Raw genomic sequence first — 26404 nt, 5'->3', positions numbered from 1 at the left:
GATGTCTCAAACGGAATGCATGATTTTTAAAAATAATAGAAGTTCCGAAAAATGAACGAAATTAGAAATACCTTGTCTTGGATGCCTATCAATATTAAAATGGATGTAAATCTATTAAAGAGAGACACACACACGTGTGTGTGGTGTGTGTGTTTTCACATTTATTCACTACTACAACTACCCCACCTCTTCACACTAATGTTAACAATTCTTATAATCCAGTTGAAAGACTTACAAATAGAAACACGTGACTCCAGATTCGAATATGGGCAGCAGAGTTTAACATTCGCAGGCGTGCATTGCTGATGATGTTGACAAGCACCGGAAAGCAATTGGTGACTTCCATGTGGCATAGAAGTGTGAATCTGTATTTCTGAACCAAGACAAGACATGGTTACAGGTAGGTAGCCGTGTTGGTCTGGGTTGAAGTAAAATAAAAAAAATTCCTTCAGTAGCACCTTAAAGACCAACTAAGTTTTTATTTTGGTATGAGCTTTCGTGTGCATGCACAAAGAAGTGTGCATGCACACGAAAGCTCATACCAAAATAAAAACTTAGTTGGTCTTTAAGGTGCTACTGAAGGAATTTTTTTATTTTATCAAGACAAGACATGAAATGCAAGTTAGAAATCCAAGCAAGTCAGTGACTGAATGCTGAGAAAATAACAGCCTGTAATGAAAACAGAAATTCATAAGCCTGCTTTATGTGTTACTTGTAATGAAGGTGTCCTACATCACTAAGTGCCTTCAAGTGTAGACCTTGGGCAGCAGATGGGGAAGAGTGGGGCAGGAGCTTGAGACAGCAGAGCAAAGCCTTGTCTGAAGAAAGATGGTAATGCTGGTATTGGAGTATCTGTGCCTGTTTCCCTTCCTGTCAAGGAGAGAATGTTGCCAGAGGCTGTGGAGAACTCAGAGCCACAGCTTGGGGTGAGGCTGAAGAGGCTTCACAAGAGGAGGCAGGTCTGCCATTGTCTCCCAGGGTCAGAAGATGCCTTCACCAGTGGGAACAGATGCACCCACCTTGATGGAGCCTGCAGCTGCAGGCCAGACATTCTTACAAGGCTGATTCTTTCAAGGAAGGTATGTGCCGTGCCTTAGCTATAAACGGGGCTTTTTTTCCAGCCAGAACTCAGCACCTCTCAGGTGGGCTCCATTACCATTACAGTGGTACCTCGGTTTAAGTACACAATTGGTTCCGGAAGTCTGTACTTAACCTGAAGCGTACTTATCCTGAAGTGAACTTTCCCATTGAAATAATGGGAAGTGGATTGATCCGTTCCAGACGGGTCTGCAGAGTACTTAACTTGAAGCGTACTTAACCTGAAGTGAACTCTCCCATTGAAAGTAATGGAAAGTGGATTTATCCGTTCCAGACGGGTCCACGGAGTACTCAACCTGAAATGTACTTAACCCAAGGTATGACTGTAATTGGTTCCAGAAGTCCGTACTTAACCTGAAGCGAACTTTCCCATTGAAAGCAATGGAAAGTGGATTAATCCGTTCCAGACGGGTCTTCGGAGTACTTAAACTGAAAGTACTCAAACCGAAGCATACTTAAACCGAGGTATGACTGCATAAGATAACAAGGGAGGCGTTCATGGTGAGTTCTGGCACCTCTTTTTCTGGAAAAGTAGCAATGACTATAAAGCTTGCTGGGTGGATATAACAACTTGTTGGGACAGCTTCACTGCTCTCATACAGTTGTGAACTTTGTGCCCCCAAATTTTGGAATTGTGGCCTTGATTCTAATTTGGCTAACTCCTCCATCCTGTTGCTCTGGGATGGAGTTAGCTGTTACCTGATGCCACACCAGTATTTTACTCTGCTTTAAGAGTATTTCTCTTTAACTGAGAAAGGCATTTAAAAACAGGCTTGCAAAACAGCTACGCTCAACACCACAAGATGCCGCTTGCTTTCAAATTCAAAACATGTACAACCATATTTGGTTACCAGGATTTCTAGTATTGCTTTTATGAAGAAACAAGGACAGTCAAAGTTCTGTCAGGGAGCCACTTTCACATGATCTTAACCCCCTTCAGCCAGCGATCCAGGGCTAAAGATTAAAAAAGGAAACCACATGGAGATGCAAAGAATAAGTCTGCCCTCACATTCCCCGCCCCTGTACAAGCTGGCACAAGATGACAGTTGATATGGGTTTAACCCCCAGTTTTACACCACTTAGGATTACACCCAGGGCTTCCCCCCATCAGAACTCAGTTCTGGCACCTCTCAGGTGAGCACCATTGCCATTTTAAGAAAACAAGGGAGGTGTTAATTATGAGTTCTGGCACCTCCTTTTCTAGAAAAATAGCACTGATTGCACCAAAAAATAACTGAAGTTACCTTGTCTTCAAGGGCTACCTTTATAGCCCCATTGTGCACTAGCTGGTCACTGACATTTTTGCCAGAGACAACTTCTACCAGGACATTCTGATTCTTCACTGCTTGGATGAAATTGTCAATGCTTGCACCTGAAAAGAAAAAAAGGGATTCACAGAATGACCAGAGGACTATGGTAGAATCTTAATTTCTCAAACAGGAGAAAGTGTAATACAGAATTTGAATTATCTTTGGGTAACATTTAATGCCTAAATGTTAAAAATGCTAAAATGGGTTGTGTTATCCCACTAGCACAAATGGGCTTCCCCCACCCTCCCCAAACTGACGAGGGGAGGGAAGTTTGGGGAGAAACCCCTAAAACAGCATGGAGGAGGAGATGAGCACAGATGGAACAATCGCCTTAGTGCAATCTTGAATTCCACCCCAAATTCTTAATTTATTTGTTTTTTAACTATTGAGGTAATATTAAAATTGTCTTATTGTTTTAGGACTGCCAGTAGTGCCAGGCTACATGATATGACCCAGTTATGTGAAGCAACCATTGAAGAGCCATTTCCTGGTCGGCTGTAATCAAAAATTTTGTAAGCAAATATTTGATACCTCCCACAATCTGGTATCCCAGGCAGCCCTGGAGGAATCCTCTTCAGAGGAGGACTTCACACTCCCCAAAGCTAACATTATAGAGGAGCATGATGTATAATGGGGCAATGAGACAGAGCAGGGGGATTTGGGGCCATAGCTGCCAAGTTTTCCCTTTTCTCGCGAGGAAGCCTATTCAGCGTAAGGGAATTTCCCTTTAAAAAAAGGGAGAACTTGACAGCTGTGTTTGGGGCCTGCAGGGGTCATGGCACAAGACCTTAAACCCAAGGGAGTACTTGCAGGCTCACTTACAAACACAATTGGTTCCAGAAGTCTGTACTTAACCTGGAGCGTACTTAACCTGAAGCGAACTTCCCCATTGAAAGTAATGGAAAGTGGATTAATCCAGATGGGTCCGCAGAGAACTTAAACTGAAAATACTCAAACCGAGGCGTACTTAAATCGAGGTATGACTGTATTCTATCCTTCCTTCCAAAGAGCTGGTATACATGGTTCCCTCTCTCCACATTTTGTTCACAACACTGAGACAATATTGGAGTAAGAGATGATTATTGTTCAACCACTGTGCTTAATGCTGAGGAGAGATTTGTACCCAGGTTTTCCCAGCCTGGCCTCAGGGTATGGGCATGTTGGCTCTTAGTCAAAACCTAATGGCGGGGGGAGATCTCAATATTCTGTTCTTCAGTCTCACCTGTATCATTAAGGATCAGAAGTCCAGCAGACCCCTGGAAAGACTCCTTTCCTGGTTCAAAATAAAGCCCAGGGTGTAGCTCTGCACAATGCAGGTTCCCCCAAATAGCAAATAACATCACCTGGATGACTAAAGGTGCGAGCAAAATACCAAAAAGGAGCAGCCTGTAATAAAGAAAGGATAGCAATTAAGCAAATGAGAATGATCACAACTGGTATTGAATCTATTAGTGGCAGCAGCCCCATTTCTGTCACTGGCCAAACCAGCCTATCCCCCGTTGCTAACCTCTCAATTCTCCCCCCTCCTCAGTACTCCTGTAGACCAGCCCCCTCCCACCGCATGCAACTACTAATCCCCATTTCCACCTTCCCAACCCCATTTCTGAAGCTGCTTCTCTTCACTAGACTGCAGCCCCCTTGCACCCCCAAGTGCCCCTTGCACCCCCATTTCCATGCCTCTTCCTCCCCCTCCGTTTCTGCTGCCCCCCCCGATGGGAACGGGGGTGAAGGTGTAAATAGTGTACAATTGTGGTTGCAAAATTGGAATTGTGGGGGGGGGGGAGAGAGGGAGAGAGGGAGAGAGGGAGAGATAGAGTAGTTTCAGGGTGGAGGAAGATCCATGTCAATGGCCGGGGGGGGGCGGGGGCTGCATATACAGTAACCCAGATTGGGATGGCTTTTAAGCAATTATCTTGACACTTACAGCGTTCCCCAGAGTTTGCTCTCGCGCTTGAGATTTAAAAATTGCATTCTTGCGATGGCGCAAACTTGTTGCCTCCAGAGTTTTGATCCGCTTATGGTTGCCTTTCCCGTGTCTGAGAGCAGTAGCAGATCCTGTTCCATTTCGTCAGCACCCTTTGCCCCCTCTTCGTAATCAAATTTCAAAAGCACAAAATCAGGTATCGGCCAAAGGAGAGACTACTTGCTTATGCAAACTCAGTTCAGACTTCTTCCCCTTCTCTTCTGATGCTGGGTCAGTCAATCCCCTTCTTCCCCCAGCCCTCCTTCCTGCCACCACTACTGCAGATGTCATTGATAAACCATCCCAGCTCTCACTCCCAGATCCAAAAAGACAGGGAAAGGCAGCTGTAATGCAACACTTTTCCAGGGACAGTCCTGGATTCACAGAAGCTGTCCAGGTTTCTGATTCAATCCCAGAATGTCCCTCTTTTCCTTAGGGTGTCCCTATTTTCATCAGAGAAATGTTGGAGGGTATGGAGTTATGCGACCCCCAAGCCAAGGAGATAAGTAACTACACAACCTTTGAAGGCATCTTCAACTACACAACCTTTGAAGACATCTGAAGGCAGCCCTGTATAGAGACGGTTTTAAATGTTTAATGTTTTATTATGTTTATTATATGTGTTGGAAGCCACCCAGTGTGGCTGGGGCTACCCAGTCAGATGGGAGGAGTATAAATAATAAAATTATTCTTACATTATTATTAGTATTAGTATTATTATTAAGGACGTCACTATTTTCATCAGAGAAATGTTGGAGGGTATGGAGTTATTTGACCCCCCAAGCCAAGGAGATAAGTAACTACACAACCTTTAGAAGACATCTGAAGGCAGCCCTATATAGGGAAGTTTTAAAACGTTTTATAGAATCATAGAATCTTACGAGTTGGAAGGGACCCGAGGGTCATCTAGTCTAACACCCAGAAATGCAGCAAAATATGTTTTATTATGATACACACACACACACACACACACACACACACACACACACACACACACATATATATATATATATATATAGGAAGCCACCCAGAGCGGCTTGGGCAACCCAGTCAGATGGGTGGCGTATAGACATTATTATTATAAAAGAGGAGAAATGTTGGAGGGTATGCTCCCAAGACAGCTGGATGCCAACAAGAGATATGGTCCCAAACTTCATATCAGGGAATCACTACTAGAAAGTATGTTATTTGGAACAATATGTTACCTTTTTCATCAATCATTTCATTTCCCTCCAGCTTCAAGAAGACATCTTCCAGAGTTGTCATGGTAACCCCATAATTAACAATTCCTAGTTCTTTCTGGCGGTCCATGTCAGAGAACAGATCTACATGACAGGGAGAAAGAAACTCAAGTGCTTACTTCTAGTTTAAGATTAACATTTCCAATCTCCATTACAGCCTTCTGCAACTCCTTTTTTATTGTACTTACAGCCCAGAGTAACATTTTGAGGAACATCTCCATTAGTAGCACACTCAAAGATGATAGCAATGATAACGTTTACATATTCAAGACGATAATTACCTGGAAATTTATCCACGTTTTCCAAGGGCAGTGTATAACTCAGCTCATTTTCATGTTGTCCTGATAATTTGGCAGCAGGGACGTATTGCTTGACCAGGGATGTTGTTCTCTCGGGGTCATACAACTCATTTACATGCATCCTGTTCGTATTCAAAATGGATTTAGATGGACACCAATGATTCACTTTCTGAATAAAGTATTTATGACATTACTAAAACCATAAGAGTTCTGCTGAAAGAAACAGCAGCACAAGATTGTCAAACTCAAAGTACCTTAAATGATAGCCAACACCCCATTTTTTCTTCAAGAATAAAGATGAACCAACACAAGACAGCCTGCCATGAGAGATAAATGCTTTCCGGTCTGGAAGGAAAAACAAATAAAGTTCTGGTTTTACTTATCACATTCTGTAGAAACAAATTCTTCCCCATTTGCAAACCAGAAGCAGGAAATATCTGAAGGGGATATGCAGTGAGCTGAAATTCAGAAGGGTGATGCGGAAAATAAAATGAGTTCCCGAAATGCTGGCTTCATTTCAAACGGTCCTGTTTGTTTACATGCACGAATCAGAGCTATGTTGTTGCACACACAAACAGGCAAGCTGTACAATCGTCACAGCAGATCTTGCAAGCAAATCTATTTCGTTGGAGTAGTAGGGTAAATCAGCATAATTGCCCAGGTCACAAGCAGCAGTCTGGAGCAAGTCAAAAGCTGGAGACCAAGGAGCAATCTAAAGGAAGCTACGTATCAGGATCCCAGAATAAGTTAGGAAATAACAAAACACATTTCAGCTAAGGCAGAACTTGCTGATCAAGGCTCAGCTGGAAGAGATCTATTTACTCCTTCTAGCCCAGGTGGAGCCAAGCTTGGAAAATGCAAACACTTGTCCCGCAGAGTGATGGGAGGGATTATTTCACCTGTCCTCCCAGTACAGATTATTTTACAATCACATGTAAATTGTTAGGGCAGGGCAGCTGATGTCATGCAAAGAGAGAAGCAGCAGATAATAGGGAAAGGATCCAAAAGCTAATGAAGGTGATAGAATGAGAGAAAAGATTGGTCATCCTCAAACAGCTGTGAAGACCACATTAAACCAGCGTTTCCCAAACTTGGGTCTCCAGCTGTTTTTTTGTACCACAACTCCCATCATCCCTAGCTAGCAGGACCAGTGGTCAAGGATGATGGGAATTGTAGTCCCAAAACAGCTGGTGACCCAAGTTTGGGAAACACTGCATTAAACGCTTAGCCCAGGCACCCCCAACCTTCGGCCCTCAAGATGTTTTAGACTACAATTCCCATAATCCCTGACTGCTGGTCCTGTTAGCTAGGGCTCATGGGAGTTGTAGGCCAAAACATCTGGAGGACCGCAGGTTGGGGGTGCCTGGCTTAGCCAGTGAAGCAGAAGTTGGAGAGGTAATAGTAATTTGACATTTCACAAAGGTATTGGAATTTCCAAGGCTAGTCCTGAGCATGCCTGTTACTCCTGGAATAACAGGAACTTGGTGAATGACAGCATAGTGGAAGATGTGAAGGAATCATCTAGGATGCTATGTGGATCACCTCCTTTACGCAGTCCAATGGAAGAGCTTTTTGTTCCAACAGATAGAAATAAGGATAGTGCAGATTGGTGCAGGATGATGATGATGATGATGATGATAATAATAATAATAATAATTTATTTGTACCCCACCCATCTGGTTGGGTTTCCCCAGCCACTCTGGGAGGCTTCCAACAAAAATTAAAAATACATTGAAGTTCCCAAGTCACGTGGTCTCAGTTATTTCTCTCTCGCTTCATGGCTATACTTGTCAAACTGCTTTTACCATGAGGCATTCTACTAACCAGCAAGAATATCAGCTTCGTCCATTAACTGAGTAGTGAGCAGAGTCACTCGACCTGCTTTGCGCTCATTCAGGAGGGCCCACACTTGGTGTCTAGAATAAGGATCCAGCCCTGCAGTTGGTTCATCTAATAGCAAGACCTGTAGGCAGAACATGCGATTGCATTTTAAGACTCGGAAACATTGAGAAATTAGCACATAGCATTCCATGTTGAGGTGGATTCTTTAAAAAGAATTAATGGCAACCCAATTGGGTCAATGATATTGTTGCATGCCACCCCAATTCCCGAGTGGTGCGAGAGCCCAGGGATTCTAGGAACTTACCCAGAGTTCACTTTCCTTGGGATGAGGGACAGCAAAGACTGTGGTGCCTTTATAATATATGGTTTATTTACACATATATACAACCTGAGCCTACAATGGATAGGCCACCCCAGAAGGTCTTGCTTCTCCCATAGCCAAAGGCTTGGATTCAAACAGAAATCAAGCATGGCTCTCACTCTCTGGCTTCTGCCTGCTGTCTGCTTCCAGCCCAGCTCTCTCTCTCACATACCTCTGGTACATGTCCTTCTCACCAGCAGCCACTCATTTGGCCTCTAGCACAAAGCCTTTGTTACCCTAAGGACCCATACTTCAGGGCCGTTAACTCACCAAGAAGCTGGCCTGGCTATTCCAACAGTTGCATCCTCCATTACATTTTAACCCTTGCTCAATGCAGGGCTAACTCACAACAATATAAACAGAGTTATGCGGCTTTAAAAAAAACGTTTAAGGGAAAATAATTTTATAATTGTTTTTTTAAAAAAATTTTTTGAAGCTAATCTTGAAGTAAATGCGGATGGTCGGAGCAGATATAGACAAAAACGATTACAAATTTTTCCTTTATGCAACGACTGGGATCTTCTGAACAACTTCTGATTTTTAGGATCCTCATGGCAAAGGTGTGGAAACAAAAACAACTTCCATTAGTAGAGGAATGGCAACATAAAATGATTGAATATTTAGAAATAGCTAAACTAACAGCAAGGATAAGATGCCAGGGTAATGAAGCCCATTTGAAAGAATGGAGTAAATTTATGAAATACATTCATAAATTGTGTGATTAGATCAATTAGAAGTAAAATAGACAACTACTGCACCACGAACTGTTAAAGGACAATATTGAACAAGAAAATTGTGAGATGTATGATTAAAACAACACTAAACGTTGTAAAGATTTTTATTATATGACAAGACAATGTACAAAAATTTTTTTGTAAATACTTAAGTTAAATATTTTTGCAAAACATGAGGAAAAATTGCATTTGAAAAATGAAAAAGACAACGCTAAAGAAAAGGAAGGCAGTAAGAAACAGAAGAAGAAGAAGATGAAGAAGGGAAGTCGCAATTATTATTATTAATTCTTTTGTCTTAGAATTATTTTTTTTATTTTTTGTGAAATTTACTATATAATATTTGAAATAACTGAAATTTGAAATATTAACGAATGAAACGATTTGTATCAGTGTTTATTTGAAAAACTTAATAAAGATCATATCTTTTTTTAAAAAGGAAAATAATAATAATCTTGTACTAAATGTGAAAGCTTCACGTTACACACATTGTTTGGGGAATGGGAATTTACATGGGAAGTAAAGATAAGACTGAAATTAGGGAGTTTCATGACTGGAGTCTCACTCCATACCTTTGGAGAGAAACAGTACCTGCATTACAAGATGGAGAGTGTTCATGCAATATGTTCAACGGGTCTTTTTGTCCTGACGTTGCTTTACCTACCTGTGGCTCTCCCAAGAAAGCAATCCCAAGAGATAATTTCCGCTTTTGCCCACCACTTAAACGATTAGCTCGCGTGTCTTGAATGGCTTCGAGATCCAAGAGGGTCACTAGCTTTTGCACCTGTAAAGCATGTAAACACATGTTTCAAGCACCAGAGTGTTGGGATTCTTTCAGATTTCTTCCTATCTTGCTTTTCAGTCACTTGGTTGGTTGAAAGCAACACGCTATTTTAGAGAGGTTTGAATCTTAATGGAATATTATACGACCTCTCAATTGGAATATTGTCAAAAAGTGCATTTATTTCAGTAATGCAACTTAAAAGGCGAAACCAATATATGAGATAGATGCATGACATGCAAAGCAAGATATGCCAAGCCTTTATTTGTTGTAATTGTAATTATTTGTCGTTAAGTGGGTCAATTATAAATGGAATGTAATTAATGAAATGTAATAGCGATGTTTATTTTTGTCTTGTTTTTTGTATTATTGTATTGGGAAAGTTCACTTCAGTTTATGAACGCTTCAGTTTAAGTACTCCGCGGACCGTCAGGAACAGATTAATCCACTTTCCATTACAGTACTTTCAATGGGAAAGTTCACTTCAGTTTATGCACGCTTCAGTTTATGAACAGACTTCCGGAACCAATTGTGTTCATAAACTGAGGTACCACTATAACAGGATTTAAATTGGATTCAACAAATTTGTCCCATCGATTTCAGCGGGACTTAAGCACAATGAGTTTTCTCTGAATTAGGCTGAGTAAACCTTAAATAGGGACCCAGGTGGCACTGTGGGTTAAACCACAGAGTCTAGAGCTTGCTGATCAGAAGGTTGGCGGTTCGAATCCCTGCGACGGGGTGAGCTCCCGTTGCTCGGTCCCAGCTCCTGCCCACCTAGCAGTTCGAAAGCACATCAAAGTGCAAGTAGATAAATAGGGACCGCTCTGGCGGGAAGGTAAATGGCGTTTCCGTGTGCTGCTCTGGTTCACCAGAAGCAGCCTTGTCATGCTGGCCACATGACCCGGAAGCTGTCTGCAGATAAACGCCGGCTCCCTCGGCCTATAGAGTGAGATGAACGCCGCAACCCCAGAGTCGGGCACGACTGGACCTGATGGTCAGGGGCCCCTTTACCCTTTACCTTTAAACCTTAAATACAAAGCAGAACAAAAGATAAGGCCGTAATCCATTGAACCTGTTTTACAAAGAAAATAGACAAAGAACATAAAGAGGTGGAACAGAAATACTTGCCATGTGAATATATACTTACTTCATTCTCAATATCATTGTTTGGAATCCCCTTTATTTTAGCAAAAGTCTTTAAATTTTCTTTCAGAGTTAGGAATTCAAATTGCACGTTGAATTGTGGGCACACAGCACTTATCTCCCTAATTTGTTCCATATCTTCCCTTGCTGATATATTGTACTTGAAGATGGTCGCCGAGCCTGTACACATAAGCAAATAGGCAGCATGGTAGGCTTAATAAACTGAGTAGGCTGCTTGAATTCTCATAAAAGTTTCAACATATCCTATGAACTGCTGTCCTGCTAAGAATGGAAATGAGATTTAGACTGCAATTCTAGGTATGGTTGTTTGGAATCCTTGCAGCCTCAATGAAAACAATGAATCTCAGTTCTCCGCAAAGCACATATAGTGGTACTTCTGGTTAAGAACTTAATTCGTTCCGGAGGTCCGTTCTCAACCTGAAACTGTTCTTAACCTGAGGTACCACTTTAACTAATGGGGCCTCCCGCTGCCACCACACCACGGCCGTGAGATTTCTGTTCTCATACTGAAATAAAGTTATTAACCCGAGGTACTACTTCCAGGTTAGCAGAGTCTGTAACCTGAAGCGTTTGTAACCCGGGGTACCACTGTAATTAAACTATGGAAGTTGCCACCATACAATGTAGCGGTGGCCACCAACATAAATGGCCTTAAAAGGGGTTCTGGACATGTTTGTGGCTGCTAGTCGCAATGGCTAGATCAGAAGACTAACACTAACTACTGGGGAACTGCTTTTGTCCCCATGTCCTCTTTATGCTCCTCCCAGTGGCGTGTGATGGGCCTTTGTAGAAATCAATGATGGACTTGATAAGGCTTTGGTCTGATAAGAACAGGAGGGGAACCTCCTCCTGTTCTTATGTAAACATCTTAGGGATTTGGGTGGCAGCCTCCTTCATTTTAAAGTTCTGATACGTACCATCAGATGGCTTCAGAAGTCCACTTAGGATGTTTAGCAGTGTCGTTTTCCCGGCTCCACTACAACCAAGAATCGCAGTGATTTGACCTTCATAAATATCCAAGGACAAGCCTAATAGAAGAACTGATGTTAGCTCTTAAAACGGACAAGGTACACGGAGGCTGCATTCCTAAACCCTCTTAGTAATAAGTTCCATTGAAATCTCACTTTTGAGTAAACCTACAAAACTCCCCATTTTTAATTTCCTCTCTAAAGTATCACATCAAACATTAGGGATGGTGCCAAAATTCTCATTTGAATTTTCGGATGAATTTTTGGGATTTCATACTGCAGAGTATTGCTTCTCCATGGAATCAAACGGGAATTAAGAATAAATCTTCCACTGTTACACCTCCCCCCCCATCCTAAATTTTGTACAGAGAGCTGTGCATGTATAGTCCTGATGTCCATCTATTTCATTTGTCTCCACTTTTCAATACCTGTATGAATTATTGGCTTCCTGCTGTAGTGATACCTATTTATCTACTTGCACTTTGAGGTGCTTTCGAAGTGCTAGGTTGGCAGGAGTTGGGACCGAGCAACAGGAGCTCACCCCGTCACAGGGATTTGAACCGCCAACCTTCTGATCGGCAAGGCCTAGGCTCTGTGGTTTAACCCACAGCGCCACCTGCGTACCTGCACTTTACAGCACACTTAAAACATTTTATTTGCAGCTATACAGTATAGCTGAGTCCTAGGATTCAATTAACCTTCTGTCTACCCCAGCTGTAGGTTTTGTCCTGAAGATGTCCACTACTAATATGTGGGTGTTAATGGCAGTGTCAAGGAGTCATGTCACCTCAAGGGTGACAAATGAACTTTATGAAGATTATCTTTGCGTTTGGTGTTTCATGTGCAAATGAGTAAAAAAAAAAGGCATAAAAGGATTCAGAATTTATCTGGTTTTTTGTATGCAGTATTACTGATGCACATATGCCAAAGGACATTGTATCTGCCACAAGCTGTTGATGGAACGCTCAGGGATGTTTAAAAAATAATTGTGGGTGCGTCTTTGTTTCTCAGTTTCATGCTTTTACATGCATTATGGCATTTTATGCACCGTGACTTGCAGTTATTTTTATTTATCATAGTTTAGTAATTTTTTATTTTAATTGTTAGGAGTGAATTTCCCTTTAATTATTATTTGCTGATGTTCTGTGAGTTAATTTTATTGTGTGCTATTAGATTCTAATACATCAAATAAAGTAATATTCAATCATCTAAGTTGTTCCATTTTAAAGTTATGTTTGATTATAGCTGTTGGTATTGGATCAAATTATTAAAAGGTGTGTGCTGTATATTTTGTTGCTGTAAACTGCCTTGTACATAGTAATACAGAAAAGCAGTACAGTATATAAATTCATAGGGAATTGCAGTGGAAGCAATTCTCCTAGCTGTTTATGAATGCAGAAGCAGTTGAACATGGGGCAGTGGTGAGCCCATGAATCAATAAAGGAAGAGGTGATATCCATTGTTTCCTACAAACTGCCTCGTCCCACCATAACAGTCAGCGCTCAACGAATGTAACTGCATTGAGGGGAGGTTAGACATTAGCCACAAAGCTTAGAGTGGGCAAGCCTGCTGAAAAGTCTATGGAGAATAAAAAGAAAACAGACTACTTGTCCACATTTAACAGTGCAAATTAGGAGGGTTGGCCTCTGTGCTCCAGAGCAATGTTTCACAAACGTATAGCCAAGGCTGCTTCTAAACTTATTCTGCTTCCAAGCCCACAACCCATTGTTAGCTTTTCCTTTTCCTTCAGTAGGCACCTGCACACACAGTTTCATGCATGCAGCCCAGGCCCCAGACTGCTATGGAATAGAAGAGAAAACATGAAAAGCATCTCACCTCTCAAAGCTTCTGTTTCCATGCTCTTCGCTTTGTAAGTTTTTTTGATGTTATTTAGTCTAAAGGATTAGGAAACAATGAATGGTTATAGCACAATACTGGATTTTAGTTACAATTTAGTCACAACTATCTCCCTGGCGGCGTATCGTCTCTATGGGAAAGGGTCAAGCTGCGCTAGTTTGAAACTATTTCAAATTCAGGCCGGATATTATCTTAGTTCTCTATGTACTTCCATCAGAAGTGCTAAATGGTAGGCTGAGAGGCATCTCTTATCAGAATAGGCTTTGTTTATGTTCTCAGGACGTCGATTGCATGAAGCATATCTTACTGCGTTGTGGGCAGCACGAGCAAGCAAGGGACCGACTGATCAAAGCCCTCCTGGCAATTCTGCCGGGGAAATCTGAAGCCTCCCATATTAAATATCTTTTGGACGACAGGTCCAATGATATTGCACTGGCCGTGGCAAAGTTTCTTTCAGAAGGTAAAAGAAACAAAGAACATCATGCCCGAGACAATGACCGCCTCGGTTTCCTCTCTCTTTTGTGGTTGGCTGTCTTCACTGTATTTTGTTCTGAAATTGTTCTATGGGTCTTTGGACTGCAATAAAGATTTATTATTAATACTTCCCTATCAATGCTGCACATGGGTAGAAAGAATTCTTAGGCATATGCTCAGATAGTTGTCATTCCCAATAAACAACCTGATCCACATACAGTGGTGCCTCACTTAACGAATGCCCTGCTTAACGAAATTTCCGCTTAACGAAAGGTTTTTTTCTAGCGGAGGTTGCCTCGCTAGACGAATTCGTTTTATGAAAAATTCGTCTAGCGAATTGCGGTTTCCCATAGGAATGCATTGAAATTCAATTAATGCATTCCTATGGGCAAAAAAAAATTCAATGGATTCCTATGGGATTCGCTAGACAAATTTTTCGTTATAAGAAAAGACCCGTGGAATGAATCAAATTCGTCTAGCTAGGCACCACTGTACTTGGGACTCCTTGGCATTTTGTGCAACAGGAGTATATATTTCTGTCTGCATCGCTCTCTTGTGAATGAAAACAATGCTCCCCAGATACCCTCAGAAAACAAAAACTAAATATTCTTGACTTCGTAACAGATCCTTGGAGCAGGGGCAGGATTTCTGTTGTCAATTTGCCCAAAAAATTATTTAAGGCCACACCTCCTTAACGTTTACCTGATGGCTTCCTTTCCATCAAATTCAGGAGGCACAAGCTCAGCATTGTCACTGAAGATATTGCCATGGCTTGGTTCATTTGTAAGAGCAGTGCTGGTACAGCTTCCTCTTGATTTAAACCAGTAGGACTTCTTCAGGAAAAAGAAGGGAGGATAGGGGACGCCATATTTGTCTAAGATACACATATAGAAAAGGTTTTATACATCAAAAGGTTCTGTTAATTCTGACACTTGGCATTAAACATGTAGCCCACTTCGAATTTATCAGCCCTTGCTATTTCTCTATAGCACAGTCTCAGTGACCAACGTTTAGTGGACATGGATGTTGCGGCTTACTTAAAACAGTCATTCATTCAAATAGTGGTTGTGGAACAAGTTTACATAACTTTAACCAAATGGATACATTGGTTGCATTCAGGCGATCATATCTTGGCTTATTACGCCTCCGTCTCTTTCCTGTTCCCTTCACACGAGTCACATTAAACTCAAAATGTCTCTAATTGAGCATAGCTTTGTGTTTCATCTGAACTGGGAAACTATGGCTGCTCATTTCAGAACAAAGTGGGATGCTAAGCAACAGTATGAAGTTGGTTTCGGATTTTGGTTTGCTCTAAAGACCGTAAACGTCATTTTCTGTAAAAACTTAACTGTCCTAGATGAAAGCAGGGCTAGGACCTAAAAGCTAACAAAGTTTCTTTAAATATACCTTCATAGAATCCATCTTTGGATAATGCTTATGTTTTCAGAATCTTAAACAGAATATATAAGCTACTACATCTCAAACAAGGTCTAGTAATGTGTTCTAACCATGCTATTTCCCTTAGAAAAGGCATTGATCACAAGGCTTCCTAAATTACAGAAGTCAATTCCAAAGAAATAAATCAGAGGTTAGGAAATGCAATCTGCAGAGATGCAATCTTCCAGCCAGAAGCCATTTCTTCTAATAATTTTTGTTTTGCCCACTCTTCCCACAGCAGTCACAACAATTTAAGATACAACATTTAAAAACAGTTAAAGACAAATTATTGTCACAAGAATAGGGTGGATCCTATCCCTATGTCAGAGACCAGGGCACGTCTCAAATGTCAAAGGCCCGTGTATGTCAGAAACTCTTACTGGGACTTATGGATATACAGTTAGAAAAGGACTATGGAACTTTGCTACAATATCATGATTATGGCTGCGAGTCTTTTATATGCACAAAGATGGATGGATCCACTATTACCAACAACAGAAGAATTGCTGTTAAAACTCACAAACTTAGCTGAGATGGAGAAATTGGCATGTTTAATCAGAGAAAATTCATTGCGAACATTTGTTAAAGACTGGAAACCCCTCATGGACTTATTGCGTGAAAAATAAAATAAAACGCTGATATCTGAATTTGAGGATTGAAGATAATGTTTGTTTATAAAAAGTGGTTTTGTTGGGTGTTATATTGGATTGGATGAAGTGACAATTGTTTTTAGATATAGTGGACCGATGAGGAATTGGAAGTCCTTTATTTTCTGAACCTTGTTTTTCTCTCTTTCTCTTTTAACCTCTTTCTTTCTATTTTTATTTCTTTCCTTTTCTTTCTCTAGGTCTTTCCATTGCCTCTCCCATTTTTGTGTTTTTATTGTATTTAGATAAAAGCCTCGGTTTGGTTTGGTGTTGTTTTTTTTTTAAAAAAGGAAAAAGATATTAACTTTTGTATTTTCTCTATGAAACTTTAAAAAAAAATTATTTAATAAGGAAACCCTACAATGAAAGTGCCATTTGGGAGAGAGAAGTCCACAACTTGGGGGATGCCACAGAGAATGTCCCTCCCCTCAAAAAACTCATGAGAGCAATGGAAGTCGAACGTTTCAGAATCCAAACGCCAAAAACCCATAAGTAAATGCTTCCATTTTTGAACGCGCCTCAGAAGTTGAACAGGTTCCGCTGCATGTTTTTCCATTTCCCCCACTGAACTTGCAGCCAGCCCTTTGGGCCTCGGTTGTCAAACGTTTCGGAAGTTGAACGGTCTTCCGGAACAGATTGCTTTCGAGAACCGAGGTACCACTGTACTTATGGAGGAAAAGTCTATCCATGTGGCTGCAATGACTATGTTCTGTCTCCACTATCAGAGGCAACCTGCTTCTGAATGCCAGAGCTAGGAATTGCATGTGAGTAGAGTACTGTTGTGCTCATATCCTGCTTGCAAGTTTTCTGCAGACTTCTTCCCACAGGCATCTTGTTGGCTACTGCGAGAACAGGATGCTGGGCTGGTTGGCTCTTTGGTTCTTTTATGTTCTTACCAAGAACATAAACCACTACTAAAGTCAACGGATGAGAGGGTCTGTGGGGAAGGAGGCAAGCCTTTCAGATATTTGTTTAAGGTGTGAAACATCTCCAACTGGGCCCAGAAACAAATGCAGCTGTTTTAAAGCAGCGGTTATACAGCTAGCACGCTTGTCTTATGCTTACCAGGTATGACCTTGTCAAAATAGAGAGCCAGCAACATATATAAAGCACTGTCAAAAACCAGGATGTACGTGCATGGTTCATGCATTAGGCTAGACAAGGTGAAGCTTCCTCCATATTTTTGAACATGGAGAATCTGTGGGGGGAAAGAACAACGTCTAAGTTCCCGTGGGTCAAAGCTGGAGGAAGAAAAGTTTGAAACGTAATGAGCCCCTCGCTGCCTGCCTGTTGTTTAAAAGCTAGCCCCACGTAAGGGAAGCATGGGTCACAGTTGACTAAAATAGAATGGAATACAGACAAGCACCTGTTGTATCAGTATACAGATTTCTGTACATTCACTCTCAGAATACCTTAAGAGAGGGGAATGAAAAGGGCAGGGATTGCCCAACATGCTTTCCTGCATAAAGGAAATATAATCAATAATAATAATAATAATAATAATAATAATAATAATAATAATAATTTATTATTTATGCCCCACCCATCTGGCTGGGTTTTCCCAGCCACTCTTGGCGGCTTCCAACAGAATATTATCTATTAAACATTAAAAGCTTCCCTAAACAGGGCTGCCTTCAGATGTCTTCTAAAAGTCTGGTAGTTGTTTTTCTCTTTGACATCCGATGGGAGGGTGTTCCACAGGGAGGGTGCCACTACCGAGAAGGCCTTCTGCCTGGTTCCCTGTAACTTGGCTTCTCGCAGCGAGGGAACCGCCAGAAGGCCCTCGGCGCTGGACCTCAGTGTCCAGGCAGAATGATGGTGGTGGAGATGCTCCTTCAGGTATACTGGACCGAGGCCAGTATAATGGTAAATTGGTGCTTTCCCCTCTGGTCTCCATGTGCAGAAGCCATCTGGACCAGCAACTGAACCTTACTTCAATACGGATGACGGGACAACACCACTGCACCTGTGGGCAGCAGGTTAGTTTCGGAGGCACAGGGCAAGTCATGTGACACACACAGCAATGTCCTTCCCTGCTTCACACTGTGCATGGCAGGGGCCAGCCCTGGAAAATGCCTGTGCTACCATGATGATTGGGACGTGGGTGGCACTGTGGTCTAAACCACAGAGCCTAGGGCTTGCCGATCAGAAGGTCAGCGGTTCGAATCCCCATGACGGGGTGAGCTCCAGTTGTTCGGTCCCAGCTCCTGCCAACCTAGCAGTTTGAAAGCACATCAAAGTGCAAGTAGATAAATAGGTACCACTACAGCGGGAAGGTAAACGGCATTTCCGTGCGCTGCTCTGGTTTGCCAGAAGTGGCTTAGTCATGCTGGCCACATGACCCGGAAGCTGTACGCCGGCTCCCTCAGCCAATAACACAAGGTGAGCGGCACAACCCCAGAGTTGGTCACGAGGGGAACTAATGGTCAGGGGTCCCTTTACCTTTACCATGATGATTGGGATCCCTCTCCACGATAGGCACCAACTCTATAGGGCTGAGGTTCCTTCAGCCCCCTTCCTAAGTCCGTTGGGACAGGGCTGAGCCCCCCCCCCCGCTAGGCCTCCTCCCACTATTGGCCTCCTCCAGGAGGTGCCACTAGGCAGGCTGAACGCTAACAGCGCCACCCCGTTTTGCTCCCTGTTCCACCATACGCCTCAGTGCCAGGCAGGGGGCAACTGGCGGCTACGCCTTTGCTGAGCGGGGGGGGGGGCATGGTTTCTACCATCACCCTGCTGAAAATAATCACCAGGCTCAACTCGGCACCTCTGCTCTCCACTGAAAACATGCCTGAAAATCAGCTTCACCAAGCTTGGGTGTGTGTGTATGTAGAATTTTGTTTTCCATCCCCAATAAAGCACAGCGCCCTACCTTTGACAGTTCAATCCCAATGGCGAAGGGGCAGAAGACACTCAAAGTCCATTTCAAAGCTGCAGGAACTAAATTGATCAACAGAACAATGCTGAATGCTCCAAATGTAAACATGAAGAGAAAGACAACGAATGAAGTGGTCTTAGGCTTCTTTAGGAGAGAACTGATCATGAAGCAGAAGCATATCTGAAAAACAGGAAATTGAGTCCATTTCTAATTTAAAGAGACTGGATCGCTATCAAAGTAAGTCATGCTTTGAATAGACCCACTAAAATCAACAGACTTAAGTAAATTGGTGGTCAAATGCAATTCAATGTAAACAAGTGAAACGGATAAGTGTCTGGGGGGGGGGATATTACTTTTACGTATACAGTGGTACCTCGGGTTACAAACACTTCGGGTTACAGACTCCGCTAACCCGGAAGTAGTACCTCGGGTTAAGAACTTTGCTTCAGGATGGGAAAAGAAATGGTGTGGTGGCAGCGGGAGGCCCCATTAGCTAAAGTGGTACCTCAGGTTAAGAACGGTTTCAGGTTAAGAACAGACCTCCGGAATGAATTAAGTTCATAACCAGAGGTACCACTGTATGCCAGGCATTGGCAACATCGGCCCTCCAGATGTTTTGGGACTACAAAGGGCGGGGTATATTATTATTATTATTATTATTATTATTATTATTATTATTATTATTACAATTCCCATCATCCCTGACCACTGGCCTGTTAGCTAGGGATCATGGGAGTTGTAGGCCAAAAACATCTGGAGGGCCGAGGTTGCCTATGCCTGCTTTATGCTCATTAAGTTAAGGTAAAGGTAAAGGGACCCCTGACCATTAGGTCCAGTCGTGACCGACTCTGGGGTTGCGCGCTCATCTCGCATTATTGGCCGAGGGAGCCGGCGTATAGCTTCCAAGTCATGTGGCCAGCATGACAAAGCCGCTTCTGGCAAACCAGAGCAGCACACGGAAACGCCGTTTACCTTCCCGCTGTAGCGGTTCCTATTTATCTACTTGCATTTTGACGTGCTTTCAAACTGCTAGGTTGGCAAGAGCTGGGACCAAGCAAAGGGAGCTCACCCCGTCACAGGGATTCGAACCACCGACCTTCTGATCAGCAAGCCCTAGGCTCAGTGGTTTAACCCACAGCGCCACCTGGGTCCACCATGATTAGGTTAATCATGACTAATCCCATTTACCAGTAACCTCCCCAATCTGTTACATGGGGAGGTTGTGCACAAAGGGCTACAGGGTGGAGGAGAGGATGGGGAAGTCCCATTAACACCGGCAGGTGTCTTCTCATGCAATGTTGGTTGTCATTTGAAACCTGTCCATATTTTTTATTTTATTTAAAATTTTAAAACAATATTAAGAGATACAACAGTGAGCAAGCAGTCATGTTCTTCACCAGCTGCCTTTTTCAAATGCAGGACCATTTCCCCAAAAGGCCCCTGGGCAAACTAAGGCCCGGGGGCGGATCTGGCCCAATCGATACGGGAATCAGCATGTTTTTACATGAGTAGAATGTGTGCTTTTATTTAAAATGGATCTCTGGGTTATTCGTGGGGCATAGGAATTAGTTCACCCCCCCCCCAAAAAAATATAGTCCGCCGCCGCCCCCCAAGGTCTGAGGGACAGTGGACTGGCCCCCTGCTGAAAAAGTATGCTGACCCCTGAATTTTAAACATTTCTATCCTGAGCCATTGTTGGCACAGTTTCTCAACAAGAAGACTAAAAGATTTCTTTGCCCCATAGCATCTCCAAGGAACATTTGGCTTACCTTAAGTTTCTTTCCAACAGTGTACAGAGGGCATCTTTACTCAGAGGACAAACCACCATCAAAATGTAGGAGAAAATGATATTTGGAATGTTTCCTAAATGTGACAGCTAACATTCTGCTGGCTTAACTGCAGTCAGGCCTGTGTCTGAAGCATGGGGAAGGAGTCTTGTTTCCCCCAATAGGTTCCTGGTCAGCTGGGAGGCATGAGATGTTCTTGGCATGTTCTTGGCAGGGTCCTGGCAGGGGGCCCCTGGCTAGCTTAGCCCTCCAAGGCCTGGGGCAAAGTACTCAGCTGCCCACCACCTGCACGGGCCTGACTGCTGCCATTCCCCCCCCCCCGAATTAAATACTTTATAGAATAAAATTCACATACTCACACATGATATGCCATAAAGGAAGAGCAGAAGGAATGCTGCAGGAAAGGTGATTGCAGTCAAATAGAAAGTCATCATGATCAATGCCAACGGACAGGACAAAATCGTAACGTACACAGCATACAGCAGACCCCAGGATAGCCTATGATGGGAAAACCCTGTTAGTCTTCTTGACAATTTGAACTCCGGCATGTTATTGGGATAAAGGCTATGCAGAATGAAAGGTGGACAAAGACAACACTCGAAGTTGTGTAAGTGAGAAATTCATAGAAGCATCCTTGGAAGTTCTGTTTTATGACTGGAAGGGGTCAAATGTTTAGGCAGATGGAAACATGATCTTCACCCTTGCTAATGGCAGCTGATGGTGTAGAGTAAGAAAGGGGAAATAAACAACCCGATGGCATCACAGCCAAGGTAGGTGTACCAGAAGATTATGCTGAGGGAAAAGAACTCAGGTTTCCATTTGAAGCGGCACCTCCATGTTCAGTGTTGTCTAACGACTAAGAGTGCCCAAGGTGGTAACATCTCCAGTCCAATCTCTATTATGATTAAGGAATTATAGTATAAAATACAGAAACTCAGACCTAGGGGCCTAGTATCATTCGTTTATCCTTTTTCTCATAGGAAGCCAATCTCATAGCTCACCAGAATGCTGTGTCTCGTAGCCCCATTGTCTTCATCATCTCCTTCAATTTCCGTTTTTCTCCTGAAACATTTTGTGACAAGAAGTACAAAAATGGAGAGAAGCACATGACTGTAGACAGAAAGGTCAAGTTTGCTACGTTCTCTGAAGGAGTAAGAGAAGGCGATCTCATACGGATGCCACCAATAGATTTCATTTCGTCCCAAACAGAATGATTGGTGATCAGCTAAAAATTAAAATTAAGAAGGCAAAAGTGTTAGGGAAAAGTCGTTGAACAATTCCATAAGAGTTCTGGAGTATTTCACAATTCTCATTGCAACAAGAACCTGTTGCTTATCCCCGTTTGGCAGACATAGATCAATGGCAAAAAGGTCTTCACATGTCGCCACTCTGGGCGGCTTCCAACAAATTATAAAACCACACGACTACCAAGAGGGCCCTCTGCCTAGTTACCTGTAATCTCACTTCTTGCCAGTCCTTTTTTTGTTAAAAAAATGTTTTGGGGTACTCTCATTTTGACTCAAGAAAACCACCATTTCATACTTCAAATCGAGGGAAATAAATACAGTAAATGGACAAAAGTACAAAGATTCACAAAAATGTTTAGGTCTATGCGTACCCCTGCATCCCACCAGAAAAAAGCACTGTTTCTTGCAATGAGGGAACTTCCAGAAGGCCCTCAGAGCTGGATCTCCGTGTCCAGGTTGAATGATGGGGGTGGAGATGCTTCTTCAGGTATACAGAGCCAATGCCATTTAGGACTTTGTTTAGAAGCAGAAGTTGAATTGCCTCCCAGCCCCAGAAAACACAGGTGCAAGAAAATCTAGGCTTGGGCAGTCTAGTGGGCAATAACACCCCCTGGGGGGCACTACGACGATCCAGGGGGGCAGTTGGTGCAATTGGGGGGGGCACTGAATAAAAATAAGTGAGCAATGGAAGCATAAAGAAAGAAGAAAATTCTGAAAAACCATTCATACATGTTTCATCTGTTGTGCAATTATGCTTATCGCCAGGTTGCAGGATGGCAACAATGCCTCCCCTGGATCGGTGGTTGTGCTGGAGGCAAGGGGTTTCCCCAGGCTTCGGTGAACCCTTTTCAGCTTCACTGAGAGCCAGTGTGGTGTAGTGGTTTAGAGTGGTAGACTCGTAATCTGGGGAACCGGGTTCGCGTCTCTCCTCCTCCTCTGCTGGGTGACCTTGGGCTAGTCACACTTCTTTGAAGTCTCTCAGCCCCACTCACCTCACAGAGTGTTTGTTGTGAGGGAGGAAGGGAAAGGAGAATGTTAGCCGCTTTGAGACTCCTTAGGGTAGTGATAAAGCGGGATATCAAATCCAAACTCCTCCTCTTCCTCCTCCTCCTCCTCTTCTTCTTCTTCACCCAGGCCCAGGAAGTGGACCACAGCTTGCTTGCCTATTTATAATGTCAAGCTTCAAGGTGTCTTATTTACAACAACATCTTCCTTTACTATGTTGCAAGACGTAGGTAGAAATATAGATGCATAAAAGAACGCAAATTTGTTGCTGCATCTTTCTGTTTGTTTGCTTAAAGAAAGCAGATTTCCAGGGGGCAGTAAGCCAAATAAGTTTGGTACCCCTCTGGACTAGACTATATAAGCCTCAGGGATGGAGGACCTATGACTCTTGAGATGTTGCTGAATTCCAACTCCTGACTTTGCTCATTGTTAGCCATGCTGGCTGGAAGCTAGTTGGAAGCTAACAACACTTAGTGGACCACAGATTTCCCATCATTGACTCAGTTGAGGTCTGGGAGCTGCTAAAACAATTTGTGTCTTTCATTTCCCAGATGCTTGTGAACTGTGTGCCTCACTTAATCTGCCCTACCTTGCTATGAACTATTGCTTGCTTCTGGATTGAGATTTCTCTTGCATTTCTGATCCCAGTGTCCTTTCGACCTTTCTTTTCTTTTCCCTGAAAATTGAGACTCACCTGGCCTGATCAGGACACCTTCCTGATGGTGAATATGCAAGAGGGAAAGTAAACAGTTTTTAATGGTACTCAAGTACACAGTTGCTACTCATTTATTAACACACCGTCCAGATGTATTTCTTCAAGTGTGTACTTGTGTTGCAGAGGGTCTATTTCCCCATGTATACAGAAAGCTGGAGCCTGGAGCTGTTGCATCGTCAAGGAAGCAACTCAGACTTAAGGCTGGGCTTTGATTAATTTTGTTGTCAGACATCCACATTTTTATATTACATCTAACATATATCACGATAGGGAGACTGATATGATACACCAATGTAATGCCTTGAATAAAATAACGCTACTTACTTCAATAAGAGCACTATCAATGCTGGACTGCAGTGATAGAAATCCTTCAAACCAGTATTTTGGATTTTTACAATGGTCTGATGTATAGTTGTAACAGTGATCTACAAGCAAGAAAAAAAAAGAAGTGGACAGTGTTATATGCACTGCCTGTTAGGTTCCCTATCAGTCAGGGAAGCATTGAAAATGTAATTAAACCAGATTTAACCAGAAGGGAATATCAAATGTTCTAAAAGATGGTTTAGCTTGGTAAATCCTATGAAAGGTCTGAAGGAACATAATTTAAAAGCTTTCCAAAAGTATCCTAATCTGAAATTGTCTACGGATTATCTGGTCTCATTTCTGAAGTAAGACATAGAAATGCTTTATCACCCCCTATTCCACAGAGTTCTGGCCTAAAAGTTTCGCATGCTCAGAGCAGGGACAGAGGAGAGGAACAGGTAGATGAATATGCAGCCGGTGTCCCCCAGTTCTCATTGCAAGTAAGGGCCTGTGTGTTCTTTCATGCACATGCCCAACAAAGAGTTCCAGGAAGTTCCTTTCTGGTCCCCTCCTGCAGAAGGGAGGAAGGTTGAGTAGTGTGCAAAATTCATATCAGGGTCACTATTCATATACTGATCAGTATGTATACAGTACTTAAAAGGTATCCTGGGAGAATTTGTGTGCGTGACTACTTTAAATATCTTCCTACATGAAGAAAAAGGAGCAGAAGTATTTAATTACTTATAGGTCTAAGTATAGGATAGATATGCAGCTGTCCATTCCACATTAAAAGCTTACTCATCTTTATTAACTTAATACGTGGGTCCAGATCTGCACCCAATTGCAGAGTATACCTATGAATATCTAAGAAATGGAATGTAAATACAAAGGCATATTGGATTTACCTATTTCTTCAATATGAGTGCTTGGAGAAACCACTCTAGAAAAAGAAAATCTGAGTCGATAAGAAGTGTCGTCCTGAAAAACAACTCCAGCAAATTCATCATCATATCCAGTCTTTCGCACAGCATCCATTGCATTTTCATCTTCTACTGCTTCTACTCTTATACCTTTAGTACAAAAATTTTGCAGTTACTATATGAGCCTCCATAGAGAGAGAATGAGTGAGAGAAATGGCTTCTTGTGTAGAGGCTGCAAGCAGCCCAAGAGTATCATTATGACATGGGTATCTCACAAGATTGTAGAGCTTAAGACAGGCACAGGCAAACTCGGCCCTCCAGATGTTTTTGGCCTACAACTCCCATGATCCCTAGCTAACAGGACCAGTGGTCAGGGATGATGGAAACCATAGTCCCAATCTCCTAAAACATCTGGAGGGCCGAGTTTGCCTATGCCTGGCTTAGGATAAGGAAACCAAAGACAACTTTGCATGCTGCAATCTCACTCCCTAACCACCTCCCTCTCGCATGCATGTGAGAAGCTGACAATGTTACCCACTGCCCCTCAAAAGGTGCAGCCAGGGCACGCCGAAGCACTGGGGTTTTCTGGTGGTCCCCGGTTCCCAGTTGAAGAAACACTGTTCTGCTGTTGACAGAAGGCTTGATTCCTCAGAAGAGGTCTCAATCCTGCCTGAAAAGGGCTGTTTGACAGGGGAACCCTTTGTTTTATTCCCTCTGGAGGGACAAAAGGGTACTCTGCACACATGGACAAAGACACTCCTTATTTGCCTATCTCTTCTAGGCCACACTCCTGTGATAGAAAACAGCCTCCAGAGCTCATCCATTTTCAACTTAAGCCTTACTAAAGAAATAATGGACCAAAATGTTTTAATAGATAGTATATACCTTTCATGACAGAGGTGGTTTTTACTTTTTCCATGATTTCCATTGTCGTCTTTGTTCTTGGAGTATACAGGATTCTAAGTTCTGTATAATTGAATGAAGGATCATCTAGTTGACCAAGGAATGCCTGAGGTATTTCATGATCTGCCTCAAAGTATAACCACTCTGTTGTTGTGAAAAATGCGAGGAGGAGAACCAACACCGAGAACCACTCCTAAGAAATAACAAACAAGTCACTGACTAGAACAATACATTGGAAGTTTTAAGCTATGCGAATGTTTTTGTTCCTATGGGTTCCTATGATTCCATAGTCAAAGGCGACTATGGGGTTGCAACGCTGATCTCGCTTTCAGGCTGAGGGAGCCGGCGTTTGCGTACCAAGACCCCCAGAAAATTCCCACCAATAACTCAGACAGACATATTATTTTAGGTTTTGTTTTTTTTTGGCATAATTTTGGCCACAACTTTATTCAAAATTACAAATTAATTTGAGT

General features: G+C 42.6%; 1 protein-coding gene across 3 annotated transcripts in view; it reads right to left on the bottom strand.

Annotated features, from left to right (window-relative positions):
• Nucleotides 1-26404, bottom strand: part of LOC118079652 (ABC-type organic anion transporter ABCA8) — a 64300-nt gene that overhangs the window by 26470 nt on the left and 11426 nt on the right. For all 3 annotated transcript variants that reach the window (XM_088661422.1, XM_035104054.3, XM_088661421.1), the window contains exons 3-22: nucleotides 25914-26124; nucleotides 25014-25178; nucleotides 24130-24230; nucleotides 21840-22063; nucleotides 21198-21336; nucleotides 19046-19231; nucleotides 17242-17374; nucleotides 14795-14966; nucleotides 13598-13656; nucleotides 11711-11821; nucleotides 10777-10952; nucleotides 9510-9629; nucleotides 7736-7874; nucleotides 6166-6256; nucleotides 5894-6033; nucleotides 5577-5696; nucleotides 4333-4495; nucleotides 3631-3794; nucleotides 2343-2470; nucleotides 236-373 (exon numbers count right to left, since the gene is read on the bottom strand). In XM_088661422.1, the coding sequence (XP_088517548.1) occupies nucleotides 236-373; nucleotides 2343-2470; nucleotides 3631-3794; nucleotides 4333-4495; nucleotides 5577-5696; nucleotides 5894-6033; nucleotides 6166-6256; nucleotides 7736-7874; nucleotides 9510-9629; nucleotides 10777-10952; nucleotides 11711-11821; nucleotides 13598-13656; nucleotides 14795-14966; nucleotides 17242-17374; nucleotides 19046-19231; nucleotides 21198-21336; nucleotides 21840-22063; nucleotides 24130-24230; nucleotides 25014-25178; nucleotides 25914-26124 (2880 nt within the window). The remainder of the gene's footprint in view (nucleotides 1-235; nucleotides 374-2342; nucleotides 2471-3630; nucleotides 3795-4332; nucleotides 4496-5576; nucleotides 5697-5893; nucleotides 6034-6165; nucleotides 6257-7735; nucleotides 7875-9509; nucleotides 9630-10776; nucleotides 10953-11710; nucleotides 11822-13597; nucleotides 13657-14794; nucleotides 14967-17241; nucleotides 17375-19045; nucleotides 19232-21197; nucleotides 21337-21839; nucleotides 22064-24129; nucleotides 24231-25013; nucleotides 25179-25913; nucleotides 26125-26404) is intronic.

Source organism: Zootoca vivipara, chromosome 2, assembly GCF_965207765.1.
Source record: "Zootoca vivipara chromosome 2, rZooViv2.hap1.1, whole genome shotgun sequence".
NCBI classification, from domain to species: domain Eukaryota; kingdom Metazoa; phylum Chordata; class Lepidosauria; order Squamata; family Lacertidae; genus Zootoca; species Zootoca vivipara.
Note: the sequence above shows the minus strand (reverse complement) of the source record. Positions and strands in the feature narration are given on the sequence as shown.